This window comes from Oncorhynchus masou, chromosome 8 (genome assembly GCF_036934945.1).
Source record: "Oncorhynchus masou masou isolate Uvic2021 chromosome 8, UVic_Omas_1.1, whole genome shotgun sequence".
NCBI lineage: Eukaryota > Metazoa > Chordata > Actinopteri > Salmoniformes > Salmonidae > Oncorhynchus > Oncorhynchus masou.
The window spans coordinates 40,323,010-40,335,478 of NC_088219.1; the positions used below are offsets into that span (position 1 = coordinate 40,323,010).

At 41.6% G+C, this 12,469-nt stretch overlaps 1 protein-coding gene across 2 annotated transcripts in view; it reads right to left on the reverse strand.

Annotated features, from left to right (window-relative positions):
• Positions 1–11,113, reverse strand: part of LOC135544663 (netrin receptor UNC5D-like) — a 333,479-nt gene extending 322,366 nt beyond the window's left edge. For both annotated transcript variants that reach the window (XM_064972452.1, XM_064972451.1), the window contains exon 1: positions 10,868–11,113. In XM_064972452.1, coding sequence (XP_064828524.1) covers positions 10,868–10,955 — 88 coding nt within the window. In that variant the 5' untranslated portion in view covers positions 10,956–11,113. The remainder of the gene's footprint in view (positions 1–10,867) is intronic.
• Between the last annotated feature and the right edge of the window lie 1,356 nt (positions 11,114–12,469).

A 12,469-nucleotide genomic window follows, 5' to 3' on the forward strand; every position in this document is an offset into this window, starting at 1 on the left:
CAAACCCATTTTCAGATCAAGCATAAATGGTCTTTTAGTCTAGGCCCACAGTATATATATATTTGTTACTGCTCAACTAAAACAATGTCGGTCGACCAATAGCCTAACGACCAAACAATCAACCAGTCAAATAATTGGGGTAAACTTTACATTGAAATGATCATTAATGGAGTGCACACACACACACACACACAAAACACACACCAAAACAGTGAGGAGGTGGGTCACAGCAGAGGTTTGTAATGACAACAGCTCCTCTAAGCCTTCAAAGAAACCCCACGGAGAAACAAATCCAACGACAAACAAGATTCTGTATTAATCCACACACAATGAATCCTATTGTCATTCCAACTCAATATCCTCACAGAATATTCTGCTACAGTACATTCAATCCAATGCCAATGGAACCAGGGAAGACCACACACACACGCAGACGCACTCACACACACACAGACACACGCAGACGCACACACACACACACACACACACACACACACACACACGCAGACGCACTCACACACACACGTTTTTGTGCAATTTGGTTCTAGGATGTTTTGTGTCAACATCAGAATATGGAAAGACTAATTTCAGGTTTGTGTTAATATATGTAATTACTGTTTATTTCATGGAAACACCCTTCACTCACACACTGCTTTAAAAACTGCCTATAGAGTATATAATTAGCCTAATATCAGGGTGTAAACTACAACCTCATCTTGAAATTAATCAATACTAATAATGTAACTGCCTGACATATATTTCAAAAGGAGATTGTATGGCTCATTATGATGTTTTTGCGGTAACTGAGTAAAATCTCTAAAGCTGGACTTGAATGGAGTCCATCATCTTATCATGATGGTACGGAGTAGGCCTTGTATTATTTTGTACTGTGGTTGGTGTCCCACTGGTAAAGAAAGGGACTCTTCTCATGTGAAATTGGGGGTTTAAAAATGTGTGGATCTAAATTGGAAAACAACAGGTTGATACAGTATCTACATATTGCATCTGTACATATTATTCCTACCATAATGAATGGGAACCTTTCTCCATCGTGTTTCAATCCAATTCACCCCGAGTGAGTCATATCTTTGATTAGATTCGTTTAATTTGAGGGGTTTGGCTGACTTTCCATGTAAAATGTTCATACTCATGGAAAGTAATTAAATCAGAGCTGCATTGTCACAACGCTATTGCTCTGTCACTATTGCCAAGCTTGGCCATATCCAATAAATGTGGCAGAGAGAGGCATATGGGGACAGGAGAGACACAAGTCCCCCCAAAATAGTGCCCCTGAAAGCATGCAATACAGAAAATTGTGTCATGATTGCTCCACATACAGTACATGGCCAGAACTATGTGGACACCTGCTCGTCGAAAATCTCATTCCAAAATCATGGACATTAATATGTAGTTGGTCCCCCTTTGCTGCTATAACAGCCTCCAATCTTCTAGGAAGGCTTTCCACTAGATTGTGGAACATTGCTGCGAGGACTTGCTTCCATTCAGTCACGAGTATTAGTTAGTTAGGGCACGGATGTTGGGCAACTAGGCCTGGCTTGCAGTCGGCGTGCCAATTCATCCCAAATGAGGTTGAGGTCAGGGCTCTGTGCAGACCAGTCAAGTTCTTCCACAACAATCTCAACAAAAGACTTTTCTGTATGCACACTTTTCTGTGTGCTTTGTGCACGGGGCATTGTCATGTTAAAACAGGAAAGGGCCTTCCCAAAACTGTTTCCCACAAAGTTGTAAGCACATAATTGTCTAGAATGTCATTGACTGCTGTAGCGTTAACGTTTTCCTTCACTGCAACTAAGGCGCCGAGGCCCGAACCATGAAAAACAGCCCCAGACCATTATTCCTCCACCACCAAACTTTACATTTGGCCCTATGCATTCGGGCTGGTAGCGTTCTAACTGGCATCGCCAAACCCAGATTCGTCCGTCTGACTGCCAGATGGTGAAGCATGATTCATCACTCCAGATTACGCGTATTCACTGCTCCTGAGTTCATTGCCAGAGAGTTTTACACTACTCAAGCCGACACTTGGCATTGTGCATGGTGATTTTAGGCTTGTTTGTGGCTGCTCGGCCATGGAAAACCATTTCATGAAGCTCCCAATGAACAGTTCTTGTTCTGACGTTGCTTCCAGAGGCAGTTTGGAACCCGGTAGTGAGTGTTGCAAACGAAGACAGATGATTTTTTGCATTCGGCAGTCCCGTTCTGTGAGCTTGTGTACCACTTCTCGGCTGAGCCTTTGTTGCTCCTAGACATTTTCACTTCACAATAACAGCACTTCCAGTTGACTGGAGCAGCTCTAGCAGGGCAGAAATTTGATGAACTGACTTGTTGGAAAGGAAGCATCCTGTGACGGTGCCACGTTGAAAGTCACTGAGCTCTTCACTAAGGCCATTCTACTGCCAATGTGTGTCTATGGAGATTGCATGGCTGTGTGCTCGATATAATACACCCGTCAGCAACGGTTGTGGCTGAAATAGCGGAATTCACTCATTTGAAGGGGTGTCCACATACTTTTGTATATATATATAGTGTATATACTCCACATTCTGAATACAGAACTCCCTTTGGAAAATCAGACCATTACGCTATCTTCCTGCTTTCTGTTTACATACAAAAGTTCAACCAGGAATACCAGTGACACGCTCAATACGGAAGTGGTCCGATGAAGCAGATGCGAGGCCAAGGGGAAAACCTGAGCACATTCTCAGAGTATGCGCAGACCAGCAGACAATTGTTTTGGCTGACATATTCAATCTCTCCTTGTTCCATTCGGTAATCCCAACATGTTTCAAGATGACCACCATTGTCCCTGTTCCCAAGAACCAAGGTAACATACCTAAATGACTATCGCCTTGTAGCACTCACATCTGTAATGATGAAGTGCTTTGAAAGGCTGGTAATGACACACATTGACACTATCATCCCAACCCTGGGCTCACTCCAATTCGCATACTGCCCTACCGATCCATAGATTACGTAATCTCTATTGGACTCCACACTGCCCTCTCCCACCTGTAGAAGAGGGGAAATAACTTTGTGAGAATGCTGTTCATAGACTACAACTCAATTCATCAACATAGTTCTCTCCAAGCTCATCACCAAGCTTAGGACTCTGGGACTGAACACCTCCCTCTGCAACTGAATCCTGGACTTCCTGACGGGCCGGCCCTCGGTGCTGAGAGTAGGCAACAACACCTCCTCCACACCTTCAACACGGGGTACCCTCAGGAGTGTGTGCTTAGTCCCCTCCTGTACTTCATGTTCACCCACAACTAGGTGGCCACACACAACTCCAACACCATCAACAAGTTTGCTGATGACAAGACGGTGGTAGGCCTAATCACCAACGGCGATGAAATAGCCTACATGGAGGAGGTCAGAGACTTGACAGTGTGGTGCCATGACAACAACCTCTCCCTAAACGTCAGTAAGACCAAGGAGCTGATCAACGACTACAGGAGAAAGAGGGGAGAGCACATCCCTATCCACATCGACAGGGCTGTAGTGGAGCAGGTCGAGAGCTTTAAGTTCCTTGGCATCCACATCACTAAGTCTTAACATGGTCCACACACACCTGCACAGTCGTGAAGAGGGGACAACAGCAGTGCCAAGTGGTGGAATAAGTTAACTGCTTGTCAAGCGTAGAATGAGGAAAATACAGTATATGTTGAAAATGTGTGAAATTGTGAGAGTTGGAATTAAATAATTTTCCAATTTTATCGTACCCCCACTATGAATTCATGCAACATTACATTTACATTTACATTTAAGTCATTTAGCAGACGCTCTTATCCAGAGCGACTTACAAATTGGTGAATTCACCTTCTGACATCCAGTGGAACAGCCACTTTACAATAGTGCATCTAAATCATTAAGGGGGGTGAGAAGGATTACTTATCCTTATCCTAACATACAATGAGTGTACAAAACAAAAAGGAACACCCGCTCTTTCCATGACATATAATAACCAGGTGAATCCAGGTCAAAGCTACAATCCCTTATTGATGTTAACCTGTTGAAACTCTGGGGGCACTATATCATTTTTGGATAAAAAGACGTGCCCGTTTTAAGCGCAATATTTTGTCACAAAAAGATGCTCGACTATGCATATAATTGGTAGAAAGAAAACACTCTGACGTTTCCAGAACTGCAAAGATATTTTCTGTGCGTGCCCTAGAACGTGAGCTACAGGCAAAACCAAGATGAAACGGCATCCAGGAAATGAGCAGGATTTTTGAGGCTCAGTTTTCCATTGTCTCCTTATATGGCTGTGAATGCGAGAGGAGTGAGTCAGCCCTTTCTATCGTTTCCCCAAGGTGTCTGCAGCATTGTGACGTATTTGTAGGCATATCATTGGAAGATTGACCATAAGAGACCACATTTACCAGGTGTCCGCCCGGTGTCCTGCGCCGAAATTGGTGCGCAAAAGTCAGCTGCAAGTATTTTTCCACAGAATTCAGAGAAGAATGCAGGCTTCCACGAACGATATATCAATGAAGAGATATGTGAAAAAACACCTTGAGGATTGATTCCAAACAACGTTTGCCATGTTTGGTCGATATTATGGAGTTAATTCGGAAAAAGTTTGACGTTGTAGGTGACTGAATTTTCGGTTCGTTTCGGTAGCCAAATGTGATGTACAAAACGGAGCGATTTCTCCTACACAAAGACGCTTTCAGGAAAAACTGCACATTTGGTATGTAACTGAGAGTCTCCTCATTGAAAACATCCGAAGCTCTTCAAAGGTAAATGATTCTATTTATTTGGTTATCTGGTTTTTGTGAAAATGTTGCGTGCTAAATGCTACTCAAAATGCTAAGCTAGCTTAGCATACTCTTACACAAATTAGTGAATTGCTATGGTTCAAAAGCATATTTTGAAAATCTGAGATGACAGTGTTGTTAAGAAAAGGCTAAGCTTGAGAGTAGGCGCATTATTTTCATTTTATTTGCGATTTTCAGAAATCGTTAACGTTGCGTTATGCTAATGAGTCTGAGGCTTTAGTCACGATCCCGGATCCGGGATGGGGAGTTTCAAGAAGTTAAATCCACTTCAATCTGTGTAGAACGAAGGGGAGGAGACAGGATAAAGAAGGACTTTTAAGCCTCGAGGCAAATAAGACATGGATTATGTACAGTCCCTTGCAAAAGTATTAATCCCCTTGGAATTTTTCCTATTTTGCTGCATTACCACCTGTAATGTAAATGGATTTTTATTTGGATTTCATGAAATGGACATACAAAATAGTCCAAATTGTTAAAGCGAAATTTAAAAATAACTTATTTCAAAAAATTTAAAACAGAAAAGTAGTGAGTGCATATGTATTCAGCCCCTTTGTTATGAAGCCCCTAAATAAGATCTGGTGCAACCAATTACCTTAAGAGGTTACATAATTAGTTAAATAAACTCCACCTGTGTGCAATCTAATTGTCACATGATCTCAGTATATATACACCTGTTCCGAAAGGCCCCAGAGTCTGCAACACCACTAAGCAAGGGGCAACACCACTAAGCAAGGGGCAACACCAAGCAAGTGGCACCATGAAGACCAAGGAGCTCTCCAAACAGGTCAGGGACAAAGTTTTGGAGAAGTACAGATCAGGGTTGGGTTATAAAAAAATATCAGAAACTTTGAACATCCCACTGTGCACCATTAAATCCATGATTAAAAAAATGAAAGAACATGGCACCACAACAACATACCTGCCAAGAGAGGTCTAACCACCAAAACTCACGGACCAGGCAAGGAGGGCATTTATTAGAGAGGCAACAAAGAGACCAAAGATAACCCTGAAGGAGTTGCAAAGCTCCACATGTGAGATTGGAGTATCTGTCCATAGAACCACTTTAAGCCGTACACACCACAGAGCTGGGCTTTACGGAGGAGTGGCTAGAAAAAAGCCATTGCTTAAATAAAAAAATAAGCAAACATGTTTGGTGTTCGCCAAAAGGCATGTGGGAGACTCCCCAAACATATGGAAGAAGGTACTCTGGTCAGAAGAGACTAAAATGTAGCTTTTTGGCCATCAAGGAAAACGCTATGTCTGGCACAAACCCAACACCTCTCAATCACCCCGTGAACAACATCCCCACAGTAAAGCATGGTGGAGGCAGCATCATGCTGTGGGTATGTTTTCCATTGGCAGGGACTGGGAAACTGGTCGAAAAATAAGGAAATTAAGGATGGTGCTAAATACAGGGAAATTCTTGAGGGGAAACCTGTTTCAGTCTTCCAGAGATTTGAGACTGGGACGGAGGTTCACCTTCCAGCAGGACGATAAAGCAACACTCAAGTGGTTTAAGGGGAATCATTTAAATGTCTTGGAATGGCCAAGTCAATGTCCAGACCTCAATTCAAATCTGAATCTGACGACACGCAGGTGAGCGTAACGATGGTGACAAGTGTGTGCAATAATGAGCAGCCTGGTGACCTAGAGGCCGAAGATGGAGCACACGTGACAATGGGTAAGACATTCTAGCTAGCTACATTTTCAGATATTACATGTTACTAATTTTGACAGAAAGTAATTTTAATTTCAAGTTACCCCAAGTGTAATGTTAGCTAGCTGGCTAGCTAGCTAACGTTAGCTGGCTGGCTGGCTCGCTAGCTAACGTTGCGTGTATGATCTTATTATTCGTATCTGAGAGCCATTTGCTTTGCTAGTTATAGCCTAATGCAGGGTAGTAATGAGCAAGGATTATGGTTAATTGTTTACCTAGCTAGCTAAGTACATATCTTAACAAAAGACTCCCCTATACAAGTAACCATTTCAATAGAATGTCACTGCAAAACTGTTGATAGAAGTGGCTGGTAAATTCGCTCTCTCTAACTACTGCAATTTCAGAGCACTCTTGTCTGAGCTAGAGCGCAGAATAATTTACGAACGCTTAACCCCCATTGAATATGGCCGGTGTCAGTAAACTTTGGCAAAAAAGCGTAAATTGTTGCCGGCAGCACAGTTACAGTCACCAATGCTCTGCATAATATAAAAACAGCCTAGCTATGGCGAGTAAAATGGTCAGTGAGCTGTTCTCTCATTTGTGTCTGGAAGTAATTTGGTTTAAATAATGAAAAAACAAAGTGTTGGAGAAGAAAGTAAAAGTGCAATATGTGCCATGTAAGAAAACTAACGTTTAAGTTCCTTGCTCAGAACATGAGAACATATGAAAGCTGGTGGTTCCTTTTAACATGTGATTATGATTGATTGATTGATTGTTTTTTATAAGATAAGTTTAATGCTAGCTAGCAACTTAACTTGGCTTACTGCATTCGCGTAACAGGCAGGCTCCTCGTGGAGTGCAATGACAGGCAGGTGGTTAGAGCGTTGGACTAGTTAACGGTTGCAAGATTAAATCCCCGAGCTGACATGGTAAAAATCTGTTGTTCTGCCCCTGAACAAGGCAGTTAACCCACCGTTCCTAGGCTGTCATTGAACATAAGAATGTGTTCTTAACAACCTCTTAGAGATCAGGCTACTTTTTTCAACATTCTGTTAAAAATCGCGCAACATTTCAACGTCCTGCTACTCATGCCAGGAATATAGTATATGCATATGATTAGTATGTGTGCATAGCAAACACTCTGAAGTTTCTAGAACTGGTTCAATGGTGTCTGGGACGATAACAGAACAAGTTCCGTGGTCAAACTCGCAAGGAAACCTGATCACAAAATCGACGGAGAAAAAATCAATCCGCCAGTCTATGTATTGTCTATTGGAAGGAAAAATACTTAAGGATGGGATTACAGTTCCTACAGCTTCCACACAATGTCACCAGTGTTGTGATTTCGATGCAACTAAATCCTTGGTCATCTGAGTAATAGCCACATCCGGTCTTCAGGTCCACAGCTGTGAAAAATGGAACCGGAAAAGTGGGCTACGTTTTCCAAACTTGTGCCTATTGAATACAGATCGCTCCGTGATCAATTTGATTATTTATTAACGTTTACTAATACCTAAAGTTGGATTACAGAAGTAGTTTGAAGTGTTTTGTCAAAGTTTATAGGCAACTTTTTTTAATTTTTAAAAATAACGTTGCGTTTAAAAACGGTGTTTTTCCTGGATCTGACGGTCTTCATAAATGGCCATTTTGGGTATACAAGGACCGATTTCATCGAAAAAAAGACCCAATTGTGATGTCTATGGGACATATAGGAGTGCCAACAAAGAAGCTCGTCAAAGGTAATGAATGTTTTATATTTTATTTCTGCGTTTTGTGTAGCGCCGGCTACGCTAATTATTTTATTTACGTCCCCTTTTGATATTTCGGGGTGTTGCATGCTATCAGATAATAACTTCTCGTGCTTTTGCCGAAAAGCATTTTACAAATCTGACTCGTTGGCTAGATTCACAACGAGTGTAGCTTGAATTGAGTACCCTGCATGTGAGTTTTAATGAACGTTTGAGTTTTAACGAGTGCTATTAGCATTTGGCGTAGCGCATTTGCATTTATTGTTGGCAAGGTGGGACACTAGCGTGTCGGGTGGGCCAGAGAGGTTAACTGACTTGCCTAGTTAAATAAAGATGAGATAAAGGTGTTTAAAAATATATATTAAAAAAAAGTTAAAATCGGCCAAATCGGTCTCCAAAAATATTAATTTCCGATTGTTATGAAAACTTGAAATCGCCCCTAATTAATCGGCCATTCCGATTAATCGGTCGACCTCTAATTCACACACACTACATAAACACACACTTTCACCCTCATCATATGCTGCTACTCTGTTCTTTATTCGTACTCTTATTATTATCTACACCAATACTATTCGGTGCAAGTGGCAAAAAAAAATTGATTTGTCATTCTCAAAAAAAGGAGAAGAAAAAAAATCCTGTATAATCCTCTCCATATTGAGCTCATGAATTCATCTCATGTTAAAAGTCAGTTAAATCAAAGAGGTGGCTGGAGAGACGGGTTGACATATTTGGGATACATAAAACATGGGTTCTCCCACAGACGACTCCTCTCTGTAGCCCTTTATTCATCTCTCTCTCTCTCACTGCCCCTCACTCTCTCTCTTTCTCTCTCCATATCAGATGGCGAGAGTCGCAACTGAAACATCAAACGGCACTGTCAAACCTGCCGCTGGTGCTGTGTGTCTCTCTCTTTTCTCTCCTCAACCCCAATACTCAGATCTCTCCATTTACTATACACCTGCAGGCTATGTCTCAATTGTGTCTCTGATATAGTGGATCATGAAATAAGTGCACATAACAGAACAATATCACACGGTCGGGAACCGGCATTAGGATATTATCACCCAAGGCTGGGTGAGCATACATAGGCTCTGATCAGATTATCAATGGTCTGGAGATATCAATGTCCTCTATTGGGATGTAGAACAACAAAATTCATTAGGTTTCTGAAGCTTCTGGTGCCAAGAGAGTAAGAATGAGGAGAAAAACGACAGAGGAGGGAAGAGTGAAAACGACAATAAGGGTTATTTACAAGCTTAAAAGGATGGGCCCAATTCCTTATTAATGAACTTCTGTCTGCCAATACACAGTAGAATACCTCACACTGTCTCAACTATCAGCCTCAAAAAGCTAAACCACTGAACCTGAATAGAGCCCTAATCTAATATTTATATTACTCAGGTTCAGTTTCTTTCCATACTTGATATGGAATAATAAAATCCTTATGGCTAATTTGGTAATTGGCTTGCAAATGACTCACTGTAAGACATGATAGGCTATAAGTGGGTGTCAAGAGGTCAAGGTAGGGAGGAGAGCATGTGATAGGGTCCATAGTGAGACCTATAGCAGGAGTTGAATCGTGCCTTACAGCCTAACGACCTGAATAGTATTGTTTTCAATGTGTTGCCTATTTCATGTAATCTTTTCAGAATAAAAATAAGAAGCACATGATGTAATTATCCAAAGAGGTGTTGTTTTTTCAAATATAACCTTCATCTAACAAGGAAAGTCAGTTAAGAACAAACACTCATTTACAACAGCCTAGCGGGGAACCGTGGGTTAACTGCCTTGTTCAGAGGGAGAACGACAGTTTTTTTCCCCCTTGTCAGCTCGAGGATTCGATCCAGCAACTTTTTGGTTATTGACCCAGTGCGCTAACCACTAGGCTTCCTGCCACCCCAACAGCACAAGTCTAACTCAAGCCACTATGTCTGAGCTGTCACTATCGACTATGCATTACTTCAAAGAGCAGTGTTTTGGGGATGTGAACCCATCATTCTCCCGGAGAGACCATCACAGTAACACATGTCAACGCATGGAAGAACTGGCCGAGCGGTTTACCCGCTGTGCACAATCAATGTGTTTTAATTCAAAAGCCAAAAGGCGTCTATCGCTGAGAAACATTTGGATCATATACATGATATATTTTCGCGGCTGCCTTCTTCGGTGTGGGCCGACAGAATACACTGCGTTATTGTCTTACTCCCTACACTCTTAAAAAAATGCTATCTAGAACCCTTTGAAGAACCCTTTTTGGTTACAGGTAGAACCGTTTTGGGTTCCATGTAGAACCGTTTCTACAGTGGGTTCTACATGGAAACAAAAATGGTTCTATGGGGACAGCAAAATCACCCTTTTGGAACCCTTTTTTCTAAGATAATTAGCCTAGGGTCAGATACGACGATACATTTTTTGTAGCCTATAACTATTTTGCATACGATAGGTGTAATATTTGCGGACGTTGACGTAAGAAGGGAAAGCATTTAAAATGTGTTTACAATACCAAAAATAATATTGACAAAGTTAAGCATAGTACAGTTAGTGTGTGCGATTGGATACCATATAACACACCCTGACTAATCTATAGTGCAAGTGCAAATTCCAACACACAGCTGTTCTGGCAAAAACAAGAATAACACATTCTGAACTGTTCTTACCTCGTGCCGCCGTGGCCGGGAACTGCAAACCGAGAAACAAGAGGATGACCAAACTCCGGCACCATACCCCCGAAAACTGTCCCATCATTGCGCCGGTCGTCTTCCTCCCAATCTGACCCGGGTATGCTGCGCGAGGGTCTCGATCATTTGTCGTCGTAGACTGTCACCAGTAACAGGTTACCCTGCACTGATAACGTTTACACAGGGCCAATCTGTCGCCAAGGATGGCGAACAGCGACTGCATCTCTGCTTCACAATACAGACAGATGGTGCGCGGTGTCTGTGTCGGCGGTCGGGCAAACTGTGTGAGAGAGAGTGAAATAATTAAGGCGCGCAAGCCAATAGCTCTCAGCTTTGGGGCAGAGAATGAAAGAGAGAGAGACATGCACTAGCGCGGGTTGACTCATAACTCGCGCGGGATGGGCTTCTAAGGTCATTAAATATTGTGTGCAGGTGGGTTGAATAAAGATAAAACAACGCTTTATAAAATCCATACATGTATAATTGTGGAATATCTATATATACAGGCTACATTGAGGTGTTTCATTTATTATGTTTTATGTAAGCCTAAACTTTAGGTCTTCAGGGCCTAACGGTATGCTCACCACACCAATCACCAACTGCTTTTGGGAACTTGCAGAAAAAGTTCAGTAAGAGAAAGCTGCGAAATGGAGAGTTGAAATGAAAGAGTCCATTTGTGTTTGTGGAGGTGTACTGTATGTATGTAAATGTTAAGCTGAGTTATTTTTGTCTATGTATGATTTCGTTTATTGTCAAACGAAGGAAGTGAAATAAAAAATATATATAAAGAAATAAAATGAAGAGAAGGGCCAGAAAAATAATGTTTGGTAAAGATTTGTTGAAGATTTGTTCAATATGGAGACTTCAAATAGGCCTTCAAATATAGCACTTCAAGGGAACTGTAGCCAACTGTCAGAAATAAGCATTTCTTGCAGTAAAATGATACACCAAATGATACACTCGGAAACAGGAGTGGAGAAATATGATACATTTTTTCAGCATCTTGAGAAAATGTGAATCTGCAGTTAGCAGTGGGGTTCATGGATGCCAAGGGAAGCCAGGTTTCAACAAAACATTGACCAAGAAAAAAACATATACAATAATTGATCTATCGTCTCTCTGATTCATAATTTTCCTTCAATTCACAAGAGGCTGAATTTCTCACCAGAGACAGCATCTGAGCGAGTGAAACAGTGCCCCTCTGTCTCTGTATGTGTAGCGAACATTTGTACTCCCTTGATAAAAAAATGTATAAAATAATAGCCAATCATCATTAAGCTAAACTGAGTGAGCTCAACTATGAACGGTCCTGGTGCACCAAAAAAAAAGAGTGAAGGGAAGCCAGTTTGGATTTGGCTTCACACCAATCACATCACATCAAAAGTGAAATGTCATTGACAACGTTGTGTTGTCCTCCGGGTGGCTATCTTGCAAGCAGAAATTGTCCCTTTAGCCATGGATGGAGATTCAGATTTGGGGTTTTACTTCTCTGTACTGGCCAATGATTATAACATAGATTCTGATCTAACCATAAACTCATACATTGTTCTCCTGGCCTGAGAGAATGGAAGTTCAATATGT